The 22,186-nt window shown below is 34.8% G+C and overlaps 4 protein-coding genes and 1 long non-coding RNA gene across 6 annotated transcripts; 1 reads left to right on the top strand and 4 right to left on the bottom strand.

The window, feature by feature from the left end:
* Positions 1-4,415, bottom strand: LOC123230375. Its single transcript, XM_044656565.1, has 3 exons — positions 4,139-4,415; positions 1,120-1,475; positions 1-1,038 (listed from the first exon to the last, which is right to left on the bottom strand). Exons 2-3 carry the CDS (start codon positions 1,471-1,473, stop codon positions 478-480), a joined length of 915 nt encoding a protein of 304 aa, XP_044512500.1. The 5' UTR covers positions 1,474-1,475; positions 4,139-4,415; the 3' UTR covers positions 1-477.
* Positions 4,416-6,127: 1,712 nt separating this feature from the next.
* Positions 6,128-9,035, bottom strand: LOC123192188 (pentatricopeptide repeat-containing protein At1g11290, chloroplastic). The gene has a single exon (XM_044604652.1). The coding sequence runs from the start codon at positions 8,883-8,885 to the stop codon at positions 6,456-6,458; it is 2,430 nt and encodes an 809-aa protein (XP_044460587.1). The 5' UTR covers positions 8,886-9,035; the 3' UTR covers positions 6,128-6,455.
* A 2,584-nt stretch (positions 9,036-11,619) lies between these two features.
* LOC123192176 (protein ELC-like) lies at positions 11,620-13,223 on the bottom strand. The gene has a single exon (XM_044604633.1). It carries the CDS (start codon positions 13,115-13,117, stop codon positions 11,900-11,902), a length of 1,218 nt encoding a protein of 405 aa, XP_044460568.1. The 5' UTR covers positions 13,118-13,223; the 3' UTR covers positions 11,620-11,899.
* A 614-nt stretch (positions 13,224-13,837) lies between these two features.
* Positions 13,838-15,780, top strand: LOC123192060 (galactoside 2-alpha-L-fucosyltransferase-like). The gene is made up of 2 exons (XM_044604528.1): positions 13,838-13,943; positions 14,042-15,780. Exons 1-2 carry the CDS (start codon positions 13,838-13,840, stop codon positions 15,535-15,537), a joined length of 1,602 nt encoding a protein of 533 aa, XP_044460463.1. The 3' UTR covers positions 15,538-15,780.
* A 330-nt stretch (positions 15,781-16,110) lies between these two features.
* LOC123192171 lies at positions 16,111-18,038 on the bottom strand. 2 transcript variants are annotated; one of them, XR_006496823.1, is made up of 5 exons: positions 17,897-18,038; positions 17,665-17,769; positions 17,524-17,577; positions 16,459-16,528; positions 16,111-16,379 (listed from the first exon to the last, which is right to left on the bottom strand). It is a non-coding gene; the product is annotated as an uncharacterized LOC123192171 (long non-coding RNA). The 2 variants fall into 2 exon arrangements; XR_006496822.1 differs by having other exon boundaries at positions 17,665-17,786; positions 17,897-18,031.
* Positions 18,039-22,186: the final 4,148 nt, after the last annotated feature.

Raw genomic sequence — 22,186 nt, 5'->3', positions numbered from 1 at the left:
TTGACCATGAATAAAGAAGGATTGTATTCACTTGATGCTTGCAAGAAAACAGATAATGTCATTGTACTAAACATAAACAAAGGCTTCAATTATGAAAACAATGGAAGGATTGGACAAGAAGCTAACTGAAAACAGTAGGCAGCAGCCCCATGCACATGCAATTTCATACTAGGGAGCCACAAGATGAATGTCCACAAGTACATTGTTGCAAGAAAACATAGAGAAAATTAAGAAATGAAGATGATGACCTTACATCTACAACTAGCTTCACTTTGGAACATAGGCTGGAAATGTCTTCTGGAAACATTTTCTCTGCGTCATCGAATTCTAGCCATAAATGCTAACCTTGAGAACATCTAATATCTACACATTCACCTACAAACATCACAAATAAATACGTTTAATGTGTAAACATTTGCCGATGAAGTATTCCAGTGATTTTATAAATCTATCTACCAAGATATCCCAAGACCCTAGTCATTTCCACCACCAAAACTGTCGAAATAAATATATCTTTCTCATTCGAGCATTGTATGTCATGAAGGCTCTGGCTTTAATAGGATCTGCGTTCAAATACTCAAAAGCATACATCTGTTTTGCCTCTTCCAGACCATCGATATCCATCACAGCCTCCAACAGTTCTGAGGCATTGATTGCAGTTTTACTACGTTCCAAGGCATCAGCTAAGCGTCGCATGCTAGATGCAACAGCCAACATGGCATCCTGAAGGGCCTCTGAGCCACGGGCTCGTTTTGGAAGTTGTCTCAGAGGTGGTACAAGAGGAGGATCTTGACTACCATCTTGCATATACTCTGGGGATCCAGTATATGATTCTGTTCCATCTGTATCACTTACATCTTCAGTACTTGGTGAAAGGAATGATGCAGAATCATCTTCACAGTTCTTAATCTCAGTTGGATGGCTCCCATCCTTAGTCTTGGCCCACCGACTAGGTGCTTGATAATTTCCACAAACAATTTTTAGCTCATCATACATCTCAATTTGCTTTCCTCTAAATCCTCTTGCATCAGGGTGTGCCTAATCCATTGATTTGAAGCTCATGAGTATTCGACAAGAAATACACAAAGTGGGTTAATTTAAAATAATAGGGGAAATTACCGCAAGGTATCGCTTCCATAGATTATCGTCTTCACATTCGATCATCTTCGTATTTGGGTTCCAGCGAAATCCATCTTGACTGAGCAAATCCCTCATTACCTTATATCTTTTTTTAATTGTCTTTAGACGATTAACAACTTTTTGATTATTCAAGTTCAAATTAAAACGAGAGTTCACTGCATAACAGGCAGCAGAGTATGCATTCTCATTAAAGCATTTGTCAATTTTATTTCCAGTTCTAGCCTGAACTGCAAGAGCTTCAATTAGACACTTGTCCATTGCTATTGACCACACAACATTTCTTCCTTTATGCTTCATCTCCTTTCTCTGTCCTTGAAAGTCATACTGGTCCATTCCTAAACCAGTAGGGAAAACAGTTAACTACATATAAGAGCTTTTTTTTTAATAAAGCACAAATTCTAGAAACACCCACTACCAAATAACTCTAGTGACATAATTATATCCAGGCAACATAGCAGCAATCAGATTCATCTTTTTCAAGCCTAATTCTTTTTCCTGGGAAGCATAACTGATCATGTTTTTTCCTTTATTGATTGGAAAAAATCACATCAAAAGGGTAAATCCTTAGGCAAGAAAAAAATTTAGTGGGAGATAATAGGTCCTAAACATTAGTGATTAAAGCAATGAAAGAAAAGACCTTATCCATAAAAATATGACAGTGAGAAAGATCAATATCAGAAAAAAAAAAAATGTTATAAGGAAAACAAAGAAAACCCCTCATGGCTTTATGCGGCAGTGAAGCAAGACCTTTGTTTCATGAATGATTATTTTTTCCATAATTTTAACAGCGTAGCTCTGATCCTATCTTGTTGCTGAAAGAAATTCCCATTTGAACTAAGATCAATTAAGGAAACAAAGAAAAGAAAGAAAATCGATAACCTTAGCAACAATACTTACAGAGGAAAGCAAGGGATGACACAAGCCTAATACTGGGGAAGAATTGATGCTTACCATGAAACTATGGGATCAGGCTACTGGCAAATTTTCTCAATTCAACTATCTTATATTAAAAAGTAAAAGTTCATACATATATGCTTCCTTCCATATTCCTGAAGTACTAAAAACCAATTAAATTGAAAATATCTACATTGCCAATGAGCAACTTGCACTAAAATTTGTATCTGGGGAGTTCACTGCTGATCCCAGCTTTATAATGTAGAACTACAAAAGGCTTAAGAGTAAACTCAACTTAAATAAGAACTGCAAATGACAGATCTAACCAGCATAAAAAACTATTAAACTTAGAAAACTCAATGGACTTCATAAGGGAGCATAAATATAAGGAGTAAATAAACACAAACTCTGAAAATGAAAACATAAAGAAGAAAAGGCTTTATTCAACGTAAATCGACATCATTGGTGATAACCCAAAACTAGGCTCAGGTACTGGAATTAGCCTTTCCATGCTCTCTAAAACATCCAAAGTCCAAAGATGACCTGTATCTAAGGAATGCATCCATAATACATGCAGAATCCAATAATATGCCTAATTAACAGCATCTGATGCTGCATTTTGGCAAAACTCTCAACCATACCTTTATACTTAGGTCAGAGTTAGGGGTAGAACCAAAATATTGCATGCAAGTGCTCAATGAGTGCTAAAAAAAACTTGTGAGGTCACACTTGAGGGGTCCAAGAAGTAAATAGTGCTCTGATGTCCTGATAAAAAATGAGCCTTTTTTTCTTTTCAAAACTTTGGGAGGGTATTGCTGGCCACCCCCAACTCTATAATGTAGTCCCGCCCTGGTCCTAGTTGTGGCTGTGAAATTCTACTCTTTAACACTACCACTGCCACTTAGATTTAGAAAAAATCATCAACAAATAGTATACTACATACATCAGTTTATAGTACATTATGTAGATAATTATATTGCATATATGACTGATTGCTGTTTCAGTACACAGTGAAATCACCTTTATGTACACAAAAGAAAGAGATAATAGGATACAGAATATTCAAAAAGTTACACACTGTTTAACCAATAAAATGATAATAAAAATTTTTTGGTCTACTTTAATCATCAGTACATAAAATATCGTGGAATCAAGGGACAAAATGTTGCTAGAAAACAATTATGATGCTATAGAATAGTTTCAAAGTCTATCTAGGAAATAATATATCCCACTTAGAAGTGGCTGACATTCTTTATGCAGCACCTCATACAATGCCTTTTACTTGATAGGACATACCATTAAAATCCACTCGTAATTAAAATATACTAAATTACAGATTATGGACACATTTACTCATCATAATAGCATCCCAAAATCAAAATATGCCAAGTGGTTTATCAGGCCCACCTTACACTTGTTTATCTGAGAAAATAATATTATCCACCAAGAAGAAATTAGTGCTTCAGCCTGGCTTCACAATTCACAATCTTAGATGCATTAATTGAAAGCTAAAGCAATTCCTCATCTACAAAGCTTCTTCCAAGTGAAGCAAGCATTTCTTGAATAGGATGATATTTTCCATTGCCATAACGGGTTAGACAAGTCCAATTCAACACATCTTAAACTCAATTTACAATGAAGTGACCATTAACTTTAATAAAAGTTCAGCAAAATTTGACCTTTTTTTATTTTCAATTTTTCTAATCATTCTATTATCAAATTGCTTTCGGAATTTAGTCAGCTAACGAAAAGCACAATAAACAAACACTATGATACCAAACAGAGACTCTTAATGATGCAAGCGAATTTCAAAATTTTGCATGCTTAATATTACTTCTATCATGAACTCAAGAAACAAAAACGAAAACGAAAAAGCTAAGAAGAATAATGAATCACGTGTTAACATAAAAAGAAAAATTCACAGAATTATTGAAGCAACAATACCACGTCATAATTACAACATGCAAGAAATTACAACAGCTCTATGCAAAAGGTCAACAATGTTGACCATTTATATTAAATTTCTCACTATACAAATATCCAGTTAGCTCAAAAATGAACGAAATTTGAGCTCAGAAACACATTTAGATAGTTGAACAGTTACCTGAGTGAATGAATTGGCTCGATATATGATCGCCGGGGAAGAGGCGAAGGCGGAGGTGGAGGCGGGGACGGCTTTAAAAAAGATCGAAGAATGAAGCCGTTATTCTTCAAATCAGAAGAAAGGGGATTAGGGTTTGCTTTTCTCTTCCTTTTTCTCGAGAAAAATTATTTATATAAGGTGTTAAAAAGTTTTCCCAGCGGAGAAAAACACTTTCTCGAAAACCAAACGCGCGTTGAGAAAATTTCTCTCTGTTGTAACAGGTCGGTCTCAAAGTTGGATCACCGACCTGTCATAAACTGCGACGTGGAAATATACTTTCATTAAGTGTTCATTACAATCGAAAATTGATTGATTGTAACTAAAATATAATTAATGGTAGATTAAATGTTATTATCACTTTAATCAACTTATTATGATTAAACTCTTATGACAAAAATAGGCTATACTATTAAATTTTATTATTGAAATTACCTTAATTTTTTTGTTAAATTAAATATTGATATTGTAATGAATATTAATATCAAAGAATAATTTGTTAATTTTAAAATTTAAGAGGTGTTTGTTAGAATTATTTACTCTCAAAAGCAAAATTTTGTTTTATTTAACTAGGATCAAAGGGACTATTTATGGGTGTTTATATAATATAATTATTTAAAGACCGTAAAAAATCAAACTAGTGGGTTAATAATCCTGAGGGTGAAATAGTGATTTTTAGTATTTTATAAACTAAATTTATATATTTATTATGATCGAATGACTTCATTACTTTTTCAGGTGGTGATTTTATACAAACAAGTTGATGTCGAAAATTTGGACGGGCATATAAAGATAGAAATGTGCGTTCAACTTTAACAAAAACATAAAAACGAGTATCTTATTAAATAGAAATAGGCATTTGAGACATTATAAATCAAAACAAGAACGCTCTCAAACTAGAAGCAAACATTTTAGTCCTTGTACAAAATCAAAATGAGATTGTTCCACAAAAATGTTTTCCGTTATACCAAAAGTCTTTTAATCGTTCTCCTTCAAAACGAGTCGTTCCAAGCATGTTTCTAATACGAAAATTGTTGTGCAATAGTCTGCGATCAAATAAATCTTGTTTGATCTACAGATGTCTCAACAAATAACTAGCAACAAACAACTCCTACGTAATATTTCACAAGGAAAAAATTCTCTAGATCAAAACAACCATGCCCTTGTCAAAGGAGAAATCAGTCCAAAAATTTCGGCAGGACATCCCCGTTAACTCTAATCCAGCAGGAATATATTAGCAATCTTTCCAACTAGGGCATTATTAATGGTTGCAAGATTCCTTCCTAATTGAAAAAAGACTTATATAAACAACTAGAGAGACAGAAGGTTAAAAGTGACCAAAAAAAAAAAAAAAGAGTAGAAAGGAAAGAAGAAGCTCGGACAGTGACAGTAGACAATGAATTATCGTTATACTATTAATATCACTATCATGAATTAATGCATTTTGATCATCAAACCGAACTACATTAAAAATCATATGTCTTATTCATTTTTCTTCTTCTTTCCATTTATCTTTCAAGACAAGTAGCAAACTAATTTGAATCTTTTTAAATTCTAATCATTACTACTATAACCTATCTTGCACGAATTCAAAACTGTATATATCAATTAGTGACAAAAAATCACATCAATCGAGATTTCGAATGAAACATAAGATGTATTATATAAGTCAAAACAAAACAAAAAAGAGAAAAAAGAGCTAATTTACTAGGAAATTTTAAAATATTCATTGAATGTGATTTCCAATGTTTTTTTTTTTTTTAAATAGGAATTCTTTTTGTTTGGTTTTCACATGATTCTGACATTACCATATCTAAACGGGATTCTAATATCCTACTATACCATAAAATAATATAAGATTCAATTATACATTTCTAAGTAGTGTATGAACTATCAAATGTATGAGAAATAATTTGTTAAAACTAAAAAAAAAAAATTCAATAAAAACAATGGTAATATCAACTATATATAGCCAATTTGTGTATTAACTTTAAAATATTAGGGCACTATGCAATTTGTGATAATCTTATGACATATACAAAGTTATACAACAGATTAGAGATACCTCAATTCTACTTCTCAGGAAAACATCTCTCAGCTGGCCTTCCAAATCTTTTGTATGTTCTGTTGTTGAAACCCTCTCTATCTTCAGAGTCAGGATAAAACATCCGAAAATGCACATATTCTATGCATTCGAGGAGTAATAACAAATTTATCAGGAACATCAACACTCAAAACCATTACAGAGAAACCTACAATCAAGAGTTATGTCAGGGCAAAATCACCAGTAATCCCCACAAGAGCAGATCCCATTCTTAAAATGGTGGAACCGGTGCATATCGCGCACTATGATATCCCGTCCAGTTACAAGTGAAATGTACTTGGTTGCATTATGACAGTCCCCGCAAACTCGCAAATTCTTCCTAATGTGTATTGTTGAGCCTGGTTTGGTATTTATAAGTCCGAATGCGATAGCCAGCTTCTCACTGTGGCTGCTGAGCAATTGCTCCTGCACATCATCTTCCACATCATGGATTGAGTTGGTATCAGGCACATAACCAGCTGCTTTGATTTCATATAGGAGTGTCTCAAGGAAAGCATATATTCTTTTTGATTCGGGATGATTTGTGGTTCCAGAATAGAAAGTGTGAACCTCATTTCTAAATTCAACTAAACTGCAGCCAGGAGTTTTCTGAAGTCCTTGCTTCTCCATGGCAGTTCTCACTTTAGCTACTTTGTCCCACATTGAAGCTGCAGCGTATATGTTAGCCAGCAATACATGGTACCCACCTTCGTTAGGGTTCAATTCAAACAGTCTCTCTGCTGCCTTTTCACCTAACTCGACATTTTTATGAATCTTGCAAGCACCCAACATTGCACCATACACAGTAATACCTGGCTCAAATGGCATCTTTTGAATGAAATCCCAAGCCTCATTAAGTCTTCCAGCTCGGCCAAGAAGATCAACCATCGCACCATAGTGATCCATTGCAGGCTCTATGCCATAATCTTCCTTCATGCTGGTAAAGTAGCTAAGTCCCTCTTCAACCAAACCAGAGTGGCTACAAGCTGAGATGACACAGAGAAATGTAACATCATTAGGCTTGACGACATCCTTTCGCATTTCATTGAACAGTTCTACAGCCTCTTTTCCAAGTCCATGAGTGCCGTATCCATCTATCATGGCATTCCATGTCGTCACTTGCCGTTGATTCATCATGTCAAAAAGCTTTCTTGCAGTGCCAACTGCTCCACATTTTGCATACATGTCAACAAGAGCAGTTTTCACAAAAACGTTCTTGTCAAAACAACTTCTTATAACAAGTCCGTGAATCCATTTTGCATGGCGTGCAACTGAAAGCTCTGCCAGAGCTGGGATTACACTCACCATTGTAAATGAATCCGGTTTTATGTTGTGTGATTGCATCTCACAGAAATAATTTAAAGCCTCATTTACGCGACCATTTTGTGCATAACCTAATATCATAGCATTCCAAGAGACCAGTGTTTTACCCTTCAATTTTCTAAAAATATCAGCAGCTATATCAACTCTCTTACACTTGGAGTACATTGAAATCAAGGAATTCATCACAGAAACATCTGTTCCAAGTTTTAACTGATCCAACAACCTATGAACAAACATTCCTCGCTCCAAATCACCCAAATCAGCACAAGCACGTAGGGCTTCCATTATAGTAACATTAGTTGGTTCCACTGCCTCATCCAACATCTTCTGAAAGATTGCCATAGCTGCTTCTGCATTTCCACCTTCTACATACCCAGAAATCATTGAATTCCATGATACAACATTCCTACTCTTCATCCCATCAAAAATCAACCGCGCAGTCCCCAGGCACCCACATTTTGAATACATATCAACCAAAGCAGTAGCAACATTCACAAGCAACTCAAACCCGGCCCTCACAGCATACCCATGAATAGCCTTCCCAATTCTCAAAGCCCCCATATTCGCAACAGCAGGCAAAATTGACACAATTGTTACCGAATCACCTCTTTGACCTTCCTCATTCATCTGAAAGACCAACTCCAAAGCCTTCTCTGCAAACCCATTTTGCGCATACCCAGAAATAATGGTATTCCAAGACACGGAATCTCTATCAGGCATTCTATCAAACATCTTATACGCTTCGTAAATCTGTCCACATTTTGCATACATGTTGACAACCCCAGTCATAGCAAACAAATTCTCCGAAAACCCATTAAGTATCAACTGCCCATGAATCTCCTTCCCCCTCCGAATCTTCCCCTTATCGCCACAAACCTTCAACAAATAAGTAAAATTATACACAACAGGCTCGACATTATTTTCTCTCATCCTCACAAAAAAAGCTACAGCCTCATCCAAAGAAGAAAACTTCGCATAGCCTTTAAGCAAAGTGTGATAAAGGGCATCCAATTTAGACGGAATTGGTTCGAAAACACGGGCGGCGTCGGTAAGGCTATTATAGTTGCAGAACAAGCTGACGAGCTTGGTCTGGAAGAAGTGCTCATTGTAAAGGCCGTTTTTTATTATGAGGGGGAGGATTGTGCGGAGCTCTTTTGGGGAAGTGCAGAGGTCGAGGAGGAGAGCGGCCGGGTGAGTGTAGACGTGAGAGGGAATGTAGGTTCTTTGGGAAAGAGTGTGGAAAGTTGGTGGCGGTGAGTTCGTGGGCCGTGGTGGTGAGAAGATTGAGAGCTGTGAGCTCAACATCTCTGTGCAGTGGAGAGCTATCTCTCTCTTCCTTGAAGGTTTCTGACATGCAACGGAGTAACGAACAAGACAGAAAATAGCTATGGTACCGGCCCGGCACTCTTAATGGCTAATTGGAACGATTTTACAATTTTCATTTGTCATATACATATGTGTGCGTGTGTTTTATAAAATAATTAACTGAACTAAAACAAAATAAAAACCAGAGAAATTTATTTAAAGAATATGATTTATATTTAGCAAAATCAATTGTGAATAACAATGGGAGTAAAGTAAATAGTTGATGATATTTATATAACTGCAATAACATTTTCACGAAAATTTTAAACTTTCTTGTTCAATTATCGTCATGTAATGTTTAACTTTAAAGGATAACAAAACTGATAAAGTATTAAAACTTTTAAATATAATATTTGAGTTCAAACAACTTTAATAAAATTTTGAATTACCTAGTATAATGATTATAGGTTTGATCATTGTGTTTTAAATTTATCTATCCAATAAATACGAATGAAGCTTCTAGTTATTTAAAAAAAACTTCACAACACATCCATAAGGATGTAATTAAACACATATGCAATTCCACTCGAAGACTTTTAAGCCTCGCAACACATGTTCAAAATAGGCAAAAACCTTTAGTCAGATTATCCATTCAAAGTTTAATCGATCAGATCAAATAGATAAAACTCAGAATCTAATGACCCACCTTACAACTATTATACTAAATAGTTGAACTCATACTCATATTTGACATTCTTGACCTTATCTACTTCAGCTACCATTGGGACCAAAATGGTCAACTCTTGAAAGAAGCGAGAGCTAGCAAGTGTCAACTCCAACTTCAAATTACCAAGTGTTATAAACACAAAGAACAAGCTGCTTATCTATAAATCACAAGCATGACTTACAAGATATCTAACCATCAATAATTGACATCACAATACATCTCTTTTATTTGATACATTCTAAAATAGTCAAGAATAGCAAATAATTTACATTGAAATCATTTCAATCAAAACCTAAACCAGACAGGATTAATTTTAACTAGATGGAGCCACCAACACATTACGACTTTCACAATGACTTGGATTCAGCTCTGTATGAATAAAAAAACACAAAGCCAATACCAATTCTATTGCTGTTCCACATATTCAACTGGAAATATACAATGCCACGAAGATGAAGTGAACCAGTAATGCTAACATTGACACAAACCTGACAAAAGTTCAAGAACAACATTTCATTAACCAACACAGCACAGTATCTTTACAGTTACAAGTATCCATCATTCATCTAAAGAAATATAGCAGGCAAGCAAGCACTGCACATATGTATGCACAGCCCATGCCATCCCCCCCAGCTCCCATGTGTACTAACCTAAAATTAATGGTGCCTGGAATGTGGTTTTATATAAATTCTCCAGATTGCTTTGAATCTAAAGATCCTTAGTTTAGCTGTAAAGTCGACTGAGCGTCAACAATAACATAATCCCCTTAAGTGGACAAAAAGCCAAACAATTATGCATCTGTGAATAAGTTCTAACAAAGCCCTTATAAAATGAGCCTAATCCTTATGACAAAAACAACCCTAAGAAATCAACTATCTAACAACAATTTCCAAGTTAAGTTGAATGAGGTTTATTTCTCTTCAAAGACTACACAACCTAAACAAAATTTCTAACAGCCTTTTGCATATCTTTTACCACCCTAACCCCCAGCCATCCAATTCTCAGGTAAATCTGTATTCTTAGAGCTTCCTTGGTCCGAGCATTTACTTTTCTTTTCCTTACATTAAGACCTATCTTTTGTGCAATATTTAACCATGTGGATAATTAAACAGTGAAGAAGTATTGGCTCCAGTTATTAAAATCCCCATACAAAGATAAGATAAGCAGTGTCCTAAAAAATTGCAAACCGCCTGAGTGGAAATAGAAGAATGTAAGAAAAAGTTGAACATACTATCCAAGAAAAGATTTATGGAGCTAATCTAAACATTGTAAACGTTATTTTAGTTATCAATCTAAAGTTGGTTGGCAATCTAGATAGTCAATATTAGAGCTTAGGTTACAGTGTCATCAAATTTTATAGGGGTTAAAATCCTTATGTATAAGCATATAGGTTTACTGAAATTTTATATCCCTTTAATCATTACAACAAATACAAGTGTCATGGCCCCCTAGAAGCATTAGCAACCTTTGTAATTGTCACAATATGAGAATCTCAAGTTAATTAACAGCTGAATTTGCCACAAAAGTACACACTGTGAAGTAAAAAGCAACGATGGTAGTTCATGAAAATTACAAAACTCTACCCAAACTTCTTCCATTAAATGAAAGAAAGAAGGAAAAAAAGTGACCTAAACAAAGAGGAAGACTTTAAAGCCATAATACTTTGAGCCAAAATGAATAAGCCTTCAATATCAACAACAGCGAAACATGAGAAGCAAGATGATTACAGCCAACATCGCCTATGATCATTACAACAACCAAACACAATGTGTTGTAAACAATAAGTTGCCACAAAATATGTAATTAAGATAAGAAATTGTTATAATAACAAGTGCGAACTTTCATAAAAGTGCTTCATGATAACTGGCAGTATAAATACATCAAAAATACTATATCAGACGTCATAGTACTTCCTTCGAAGCTTACTAGTTAATTCAGTTCTGCTAAAGTTATCAGAATCAACATAAGTGCAACAACTCAGTTTCATACCAGCTCATTAGAAAGATATAATCCCAGAACATCAATTGAACAATATTAACAAATCATTTGAGATATATACATATTATTTTCTCCCATCAATACAAATGCAACACTGAATAATCTGAATTTCACAGTTCAAAACAAAAGATATGTATACAATAAAAGACCAAAAATGATAATACTATCAACTTTTTATGGATGAATGACATGAATAACTTTTCACAAGAAGCTAACCTTAAACTAATTGTTGTATTAAACCTTCATTTCTGTAAACAATCCAATAATTACAAACTAATTCAGTTTTGTTTCATGCAGCATAATGTGAAGACCGAGAAGCCATACTGGCAACCTGAGCCTGCATTTGCACAGCTCGAACTTTTGCTGCAGTGGCGCGATGGAAAAACTGCTCCCTTGACAATAACCTCACATTCCTCAAGTAAATATCAAATGGCACAGAACCCTCCTGCAAGGTCTTGTCTAACGAATACACCACATCTTCAATAGCCAAATCAGCAGCTGTACAATCCAACATTTGCTTCGACAACACATCCATGCATTCAAACGCATTATCTACATCTATATCCTTAAAATCTTTGGTTTTGTTTTGATTTTCTCTGACCCAAGCTTCTAAAATATCTGTATTCATCAACACCATTTGCAATTGCTGCTCCAATCCTTCTTTTTCGTCTTGCAATACTTTCAATCCCTTATGGATTTCTTCTTCTCTACGTCTCAATACAGCTTGCGTGCTAAACAAACCCTCCATCTCCGCCTCACGTGCCTTCCTCATGCCCACAATATCGCCGTGGGCCATCTCCACTAACTTGTTCACGGCGTCCCGTTTAAAAACCTCCGTCGGGTCCTCCGACTGCGGTGGGGGAGGATGCTGAATCCAGCTCCCGTACGGCGACGGCAGATAGGGCCGCGGCGTCGCCGACGCTGGGTGAGAGCGCCCACAAGCCAGCGATCCGTAATTCGACACAATGGGATTAGAATTAGAACTCGGATTAGGGTTAGGGTTTGAAGCCGACGGCCGACGTTGCGAATAAAGCGGAGGCTCACGTGAGAAGTAGGCGCTCAATTCGCGTACGAGATCGACAAGATTGGAGCTAGGGTAAACCCAATTCTGCAAATAAGGAACTGAAACGAGACCAGAAGGGGTAACATGGGGGTGAGGGCGTTTGATAACCATGTCGCGCGTGGGGTTGACGTAAACGCAGGGCGGGTGGCGTGGATAAGACTCCATGAGCCAGATGATGAGGGGAATGTTGTATGTGACGCCTTGAAAACTCATTGGGATGGTGCCATCGGCTTGGAGAAGATTAACGGATCGGCCATCGTTGTGAGTAAAGGTGGCGGTTTTGGGTTGGAGAGACGGGTAGGTTGAGATTAGAGTGAGGAGGTGTTGGCGGATGAGCCACTTGGTGTCTTCGGCGTAGGGGAGAGCGGAGGGGCCTCGTTGGGAGAGAACGGAGGAGAGGAATTGTTGTGCTTGTTGAGGGTTTGGTGGTGTACCGGCCGGCATGACCGTTGCCGAAATGTTGAAATTAGGATTGTTTGATGGAGAAGGAAAGAAAGAAGGGCTTTGGATGATGGCTGTTTACGCGCATCGAGTCGCCTCTTTGTTTTTGTTTAAATTGAATTGAGCAAACACAACAGATGGAGAATGTACTTGTAATATTTTAGATCTTGGTGGGTTCCTTTTTATTGTACTAAAATTAGGGGTGTACTTAAAGTTTATTTCTTTTAAAAATTTATTTAATGTTATAGGAACTTAATGAAATTTGTCTGCTATTTACATACCCTGAGCCCTTAAATTGTTCTTTATCAAGTCAGACCATTCAGACCATCCCTTCGAAATTGAATCAATGATAACAAATAGATCAAATCCGACTATAATAAGAGGGTTTTTATATTATACATTAAAATAACTGGGGAGGGGCAGTCTTCTTGACCCATTAATATAGGAAGCAAATTAGCAAGTCAAAATGACTGAATCTCTGGTATTTGTTTGTTAAAACAAATTGAAGGGTTTTTTACTGCATCAGGATGATGATGTGAGGACATTGTCTGATTCTACTTGATTTGATAATCTAGTTCTTTTCCAATGCATCCAAATACTTTCAGAGTATCACCATCGCACCAAGGACTCAAGCAAATTTTTCTGAAAAAATTTAGATTCAGGAAATTCTCAAAAGTATTTGCAGCTTTTCTGATAGCTCTGCCTATTGTATTCCTGGTGAAGATGGTTAATAGAGAGCCATTGTCGAATCTAAACGACCCCGTTTTGAAGACTAGAATCTCATTGGAAGAGGGTTTTGTTGAACAAAATGCTACAGTACCAAGTCCTGGTAAGATCCTACCTTTTTTATGATAATTATTTATTTATTTTCTTCTTTTAATTTTTTTAATAAAATTATGGAATTTTAATACACATAATCCCATTTAGGTACTCAATTTCCTGATTCAGAAGCCGATGTACTCCAATTTAAAAGCAATAAAAATATGCCAGAGGAAAAGCTTCTTGGTGGACTTCTGAGTTCAGGATTCAATGAATCTTCTTGCTTAAGCAGATATAAATCCTTCTTATTCCGAAAAATTTCACCCCACAACCCTTCCAGCTTCCTCCTCTCCAAGCTTAGAGCTTATGAACATCTTCACCGGCGCTGCGGTCCACTTACAGAATCCTACAAAAAAACCCTGGAGCACCTAGTTTCAGGAAATTTTTCAATCCCCTCAGGCTGTAACTATGTTGTTTGGATTGCCTACAGTGGCCTGGGAAACAGAATAATGACCATAACTTCAGCTTTTCTTTATGCACTTGTTACAAATAGAGTTTTACTTATCGACCAGCAGCCTGAAATGGCTCATCTCTTCTGTGAGCCCTTCCCGGATACATCCTGGTTACTGCCTGTTGATTTTCCCTTCAAGAATGAATTCAAAAACTTTGATCAAAATTGTGTTCAGAGTTATGGCAACATGTTAAAGTATGAGAAGATAGATTCCTTGTCAAACAAGTTATTGTCATCGAATCCTTCATATCTATATATTCATCTTGCTGATGATTCGGACAAACATGACAAGCTTTTTTTCTGTGATGAGCACCAAACCAATTTCAAAAAAATCCCTTGGTTGTTTATTAGATCAGATAGATATTTCGTTCCATCTTTATTCTTGATTCCCTCTTTCAAACAACGACTAGACATGTTATTTTTCAATAAAGAAACAGTTTTTCACCATCTAGGGAGGTATCTTTTTCACCCTTCAAATCAAGTTTGGGGATTAATTACAAGGTATTATCAAACTTACATGGCCAAGGCTGAAGAGCAAATTGGTATCCAAATAAGAGTATTCAGAACTGCAACAACTCCACATCAAGCTGTTTTAGATCAAGTCTGGGCCTGTACTATGAAGGAGAAACTTCTCCCGGAAGTAGACTACTCGAAATCTATATCTACATCTCCAGCTAAAAACATGAACAAAGCAAAAGCTGTAGTTATAACATCCTTATATCATGAGTACTTTGAGAATATAAGCAACATGTATTGGATTTACCCAACTGTGAGTGGTGAAGTGATTGAGGTTTATCAGCCAAGCCATGAAGGACATCAAAACATTGAGAATAATCTGCACAACATGAAGGCATGGGCTGAGATGAATCTGCTCAGTATGTGTGATGTTTTGGTGACTAGTGCTTGGTCAACTTTTGGGTATGTTGCTCAGGGCTTAGCAGGTTTAAAGCCATGGATTTTGCACAATATTGAGAAGAGAAAAGCCCCAGATCCTCCTTGTTCACGAGTTGTGTCTATGGAGCCTTGTTTCCATTCTCCTCCAGTTCATGATTGCAAGGCAAAGACTAGGGTTGATTCTGGTTCTCTTCTTCCTCATGTGAGGAACTGTGAGGATATGCATCAGGGGATTAAGTTATATAATCATCATGAATAACGAAAGAGTTTATGATACAGTGAAGCATCACTTTGCTCATACAACAGAACAGAAATGGAAGAGTGAACTGCAGTATTTCCTGCAAGTAAGTTTTGGTAGCAGAGAATAACTGATTGATACAAAGTTAACTTGAATTCACTGGTGTGAGTAAAGTGTTGCAAGTCGCAATCCTGTACATAAATATGAGGGCAAGAAAACTTGTATAGCTATAATGTGTATTTCAATCTTTCTTTGATAATTTTTTTTTTTCAATTAATTGTAGTTCGTCATATTTTGAATGTGCAAATGCATGTTTGAACGCTCAGGGTTGTTCCAAGTTAGAACATACTCACGAGAGCCCTTTTTTAAAAACAAAATTTTAACATTTCAGCAGAGAGGAGTGGATATCAGAATGCTTATGTGTTTTGGCTAAATTATTAAACCACAGGATTTGAAATCCATCACAAACCATTTTGGCCACAGTTGGCCGTAATAAAAGCTAACTGGTCACAGTTATGCAATCCCTTTTCTTCTTTGTTCCAGAATTTCCAAGCAGGAAATTCGAAATGTAGATTGCTTGGGACAATAACAATTAACTCTAAAACATCAAATCATCACAGCCAAAGAAATTGTGTCAAATAGTTCATACATGGGTTGAATCCAGGAATTCTAAGAAATTACAGGTTTTAGATGGGGCTAGAGCATGCTCCCTGAGAGTGATGAAGAATCAAAGCATCTGCTGTTGGAGCTAAATTGTTCTAGTCTCAAACGTACCGGCAGGTTCAACATAAAGTTGTAATAGGCCAAGTGAAATCAAGAAGCATTCAGTGAATCTAGCTTACGTTTGGCCGCTTCAAGATGTTCTGCACAACGTTCAACAATTAAAGTGAAAATAATACCGTATAACAGTTTTTAGCGAACTGGGTAGGCAAGATTGCTTACTCTGCTCCAATGCTGTTGCTTTCTGAATAGTTGTACGAAAAAATATGTTTGCATTCTTCTGATAGACAGTCTGTAGTCAAGAAGAAAAAAGGTTCATGTTTTTTTATTTATGAACTATTAGGCCTCTTGTACTTAAACAGAAGGGAGCAGCTAATGAACCGATTAAAACGGAAGGAAGTGTAAACTCTCTATCTGAAATAAGCTCGTCAATGTTGGTTAATTAAGTTCACATAAGCCTCCGATAGTTAGTTTCAATGGCAACACATGAAGGACTATTGAGTGACTGTGAATACATCTAACATATATCATTTTTTATATTCATAACTAATACAAACCACCTTTTTCTGTATATATTGTAAGGAACCGAAGCAAAACATATATAACCCAGTAAAGCTACAAAGTAAAAAGAAACTCTAACCCACTTCTTTAAAATCTAAGTTAAAATTTTCTTATCGTGCCCATAAAGGAACAACTACAAACGACAAGGTGACTTATACCAACATTACTACCATCCTGAACACACGCCATCGGATAGCATAACAACAGTAGAACAATAACTCACTTTCTTTCACAACTAATCAGTAGTGAAACAAAAGATGTTCACCATTTGCCAATCTCCTCGGTATATACTAGCTACTAAGTACAAATAGCTTCCACATCACCAAGTTTTCATAATTGATCAAGCATTTATTTTCCTTTTTTGAAAAATCAAGCAATCTTTATTCTCCCACAAACCTCTTGCACAAGGAAAGCCAGCCTGAAAGAGGCCTGGAAGTTAAACAAAACAGAATAATGTAATTCATTACAGTACACGAAACTATTAATTATCACTGAAGTTATCATTGAAGAGGGAAGATGTAGTGATTTCTTTAAAAAAGTACTTGTATCTCGTATAACTTCAAAACCTCATTACATATTTAAGAAAAATGGTCTCTTGGTTAAAGTTAGAGACGCCATTCATCAACAGTTGAAAATAAAATAAAAAAGGCAGATACTCAATTTAAGTGTAATTTGGAACCCTACCCAAAAATAAATCACAATAATCAACTGAGAGCTTCTGCTTACCCGAGATGACGGAAGACAATTAAGCTCAGCAATGGCAACCTCGTGGCTTTTTACCTGAAATGTTTTTCAAAAAAAAAAAAAGCCTTACATATAAATTACACAAACAAATAGAAAGTTTAAAAGGGAAGAAAGAAATAATACTTCTTTGAGTAGATGGAAGGAATCGGAGGAGGATGACCCATCTGCCATGTCTTCTATTTCGCCTCAATTAAGGCATTCACTAGTTAAACTCTGGCCTCAATATAACTACAAATCAAAGACAGCTGAAAAAAGAATTAAATAAATAACTTTAAAAAACCCACTAAAAGTAAATACTTAAACCATATGTTAAAGAGAATTTTCGGCGAGTTGCTCTCTTCTCTTTCTCACTCACTTTGCCCTGTTTACTGGCGCGGTTTTTGCCCCGCTTCTTCTTCTTTCACAATGGGCTGGTGGGTTTTTTAGCTTGAATAAGATAATGTTACCTTTTGTTCAACCATCATGAAGTGTCCATGTTAAAAAAAACTTTTTTTTTATAATTTTTGAAACCTAAAAAGGGAAAACTAACATATTTTACCGTAGAACGGGCTCCCAAAATATAACCATCTAATTTACTTAAGCCATGTCTAACAGTCAGGCGGTTTTGTTTGAGTGGATAAATATTATTTTGATAATTTATTTTTTATTATTTATATTATTTTATTTTATTTATTAATAATAAAAAATTATAATAATATTTTATTATTAATAGTAATATGAAAGGTAATATAAATAAAAATGAAAAAAATATTTTTTTTATAATTATATTTTTTTATTAATTTTTAGGATAAAAATAACTTTATTTTCGATTAATATAACAATTAATATAAACAAGTATTCTAAAATAATTATATCTAAGGTTATTTGAGTAATATTCTTTTATTACTTTTAATCAAATAGAATAATTATTTATATCTATCAAAATTTATCATACATATTAATTTTTTATATGTAATAATCTTTTAAATAATTTATATTTGAGATAATTTTTTAATTTTAATAATAAAAATCAAATATTTATAAAGCTCAAAATATAAGCACTACACCTCGCAAATTTCACCTTACCAGGCAATTCTCTTTCCACTAAGGGGGCGTTTGGTTTGGGTAATGTTTGATTACTAAAATAGAAAGATTACCTTGAAGATAGATTACTTAGAAGATTACTGGGTATAAATGATTACTATGTTTGATAAAATTTGATAAGTATAAATAATTATTGTGTTTGGTTAAAGGTAATAAAAGATTACTAATAAATTATTTTGCTTAAATGTCTTTAAATATAATTATTTTTAAATATTTTTTATATTATTTATCATATTAATTAAAAATAAATTTATTTTTATCTCAAAAAATTAATAAATAATAATTTTTCTATAATAAACTCAAGATTACCCCAGTAATCTTTAAATACCTAAGGTGAAGGTAGTAATTAGATCACCACCTATATTACCTGCTATGTCAGCATTGGTAATAAAAGATTACTGTAATCTTTTATTACTGATAAACTAAACAAGAGAATAAAAGATAGATTACCTAGGTAAACTTAAAAACCGTCAACCAAACGCACCCTAATAGTTTAACATTCAAGTGATGTAGAAGAATATTTACATGTGCACTACACCTCGCAAATTGTTAATGCCACTACTATGTTGCTAACAATTAACAGTGATAAAAATCATATAATGATAATGTTTCATCTAATATCCATGTCACATTGAGTTAAGAAAAAAGTTGTTAGGGTTTTGATTGGTAAACTTGCATGGTATGAACCTTATAATAATTATTTTTATATGGGTACATATAAAATTACTTATTCATATATTTACATATTTATGAAGGGGGTTTCACTAATTATGAGATAAATATAGATGAAATCAAACTCTCTTTTTAAAAAATTGTACAACTTTTATCACTTTTACTAATATGAATCAGTTTATGCACATGTTATACTATAAAAATTACAATAAAGCTTAAATGATTAAACTAAATTGAATATTTCATATGAATTCAATTAGGTGTGATAATCCCAATACCCAATCAAGCTCAACCGTCCAGACAATTTATTATTATTAAACAAAGACCTTAAAATACATTTTGATCCTTTAGGCTTGGTCCAAATTCGAATAAAAATGTAACGAACATAGCCATTTGAAGAATTTTGTTAAAATACCGTTAATTTTATTTTCTTTTAATTAACAAAGTTATCAGCAACCGCCCAGCGGCCATATAACTCTGTTGTTTTTAACGTTATTTACAAGAGTGGGATGGAGAGGCCAGCTCAGGTTAAATCTAGGGCTGGATACGAGCCGAGCTGAGTCTAAATAGGGCTCAACTCGTTTTCGGCTCGTTTTGAGTGAGCCCAAGCTCGGGCTCACCGAACTCGCTAAACACATGTTCGTGTTCGGCTCGTTTCATAATTTTAGTGTTCAGATTCGACTCGCACTTAGCTCGAGTTCATGTGTTCGGGATCGGGTTCGCTTTGGATTCGTATTTCAAAAAACAAACGGTATCGTTTGTTCTAAGTTAATTTTTTTTTTATTTGAGTGAGTGGCTCGCTTAATCAGTGTTCGGATTCAGGCTGGGGCTGGTTCAAGGCAAGCTCGGGCTCAGGCTCAGGCTCGTTCGAGCAAAGCTCGTTTCGAATCCGAACAAACTCACTTCGAATCTACCCCTAGTTAAATCCATTGGATCTATGAGCTAAACCAGACCTTAGGCTCGTATGGTAACAAGTCTTTGGATTAGATTGGCCCATAAAAGCTTTAAAAGCTATAAGATTTAAGTTTTGATTATATATACAATGGATTGACCTATTAATTTTAATAAAAAAAAATTTTATTAAATAATTTTTAATTATATTTTCTTTAAATTAATTTGTGATTAAAAAAATAAATTTATTTATAATAAGTAAATTAAGTTCTTATGATCATTTTCATCAATATAAAATTTAAAACATAAATTTAATTAATTTTTTTATTTTATTTAATCTTTATTTATAATATATACAAAATAAATAATTATATTTTTTAGATATGAGAATTATTTTTGTTGATTATCCTGGGATTTAAAGATATGAGATTCCAGCATTTATTGACCATTCTGGGAGCAAGTTGTTCATAAGGCTTATGCGTGCAGATCTAAAAGAATGACAAATTCTTTTGTTTGTTTGTAAAGCCAATATTTTTTATTAGATATGATTCGATCACATCACTTCTTTAGCATGCTAAATCCAACTGCACGTCGACGTGCCATCCATTCTTTAGTGACTTGTGGAGCTGGCTTCCACTCCTGGTTGAGACTGACCTCCATCTTCGTATTACTTCTGCTGAGAGTAATAATGTGACGGGTTGGCTGGATCAGTCCATTATCTCCTTCTGGGCTTGCTGAAAGGATCTTCATATGGGCTATCGCTCCTTTTTCAAGGCCTCCTATGTATTCTTTTGCTGCCGATAGAGTTTCTTCATGGAGCTGCTCAAGCTCTGAACATTCAGGACTTTGATATATGGTATCTAGGAAACCATATTCAAACATCTCCTTGATTCTCTGAGGTTCACATCCCTGTAAACACTTAAATTTAGGATGAATCCCAGAATGGTCAACAAAAATAAGTCCGACGGCTGTTGGTCGATTGGCATAAGCCTTATGAACAACTTGCTCATGCTCATTAAAGAATTCGGGAGTAGCAATTTTTTCTTTTATTTCCAGAATCGTCTCTTAAGAATGCTATGAACAGGCCTTTCATAATTTGGTTTTAAAAGAATTTCTTTTTCTTTTTGAAAACTGAGACGTCTTTCTCTCATTTCCTTCTCTTCCCCAGATGAGCCGGTTTTCTGATAAGTCTTCTCCTCTTTTGAGGTTGAAGCTGTCTGCTTCTCGCTTATCTTGTGGTCTACTCGAATCGTATAGCCAGAATTTTGAACAAGTTTTAGTTGTTCATATGCTGATTCTTCAGCTCTTTGGGCCCGATTCAGGAGTTCAAATCCTTCATCAATCAATATTTGCCCTTTATATATCAAATCAAGGCCTTCTGCCCTTGTTTTCATGGTGCTGAGATTCATTTGCCCTTCATGTATCAAATCTAGGTCTTCTGCCCTTCTCTTCATAGTGTGAAATTCACTCGATTAGCCAGAAAATAGTGAAGATTAGCAGCGAAAGTGATTTAGTTTGGTCAGGTTTATCGTTAGGCCAACGATGAGAGACGGAGGGAGAGAGATTATCGAGCGAAAGAGATAAAGAAACGAAAGCCATTTTTTTTGAATTGATAAAACGGCTACATTTTGTGTTTATATACAAAAACTCTTGATAAATTGCAAACTTGTCCTTCCATATACAACAATTACAAAACTGACTTAGATTGATTCTTTTAAGGACAAAACAATTAGCAAATTGTTAATGGCTCCAGATATACCAAGTTCGTTCGGATGTTAGAAAATTCATATTTCAAAGCTCAGTTTTTGAGGAAATGGAAATTACAATTATATTATTCTATAACAAAAACGAAGTTAATTTTTAAAATAAATGTATTATTCATAAAATAAATCCCGAATTTAAAATTTATACGTTTAAAAACCTTAAAATAGATTATAAATTTTAAATTTATAAATCCAAAAACCTTTAAAGAAAAAAAAAGGACCGCAAAATAGATACT

This window comes from Mangifera indica, chromosome 12 (assembly GCF_011075055.1).
Source record: "Mangifera indica cultivar Alphonso chromosome 12, CATAS_Mindica_2.1, whole genome shotgun sequence".
NCBI lineage: Eukaryota > Viridiplantae > Streptophyta > Magnoliopsida > Sapindales > Anacardiaceae > Mangifera > Mangifera indica.
Note: the sequence above shows the minus strand (reverse complement) of the source record. Positions and strands in the feature narration are given on the sequence as shown.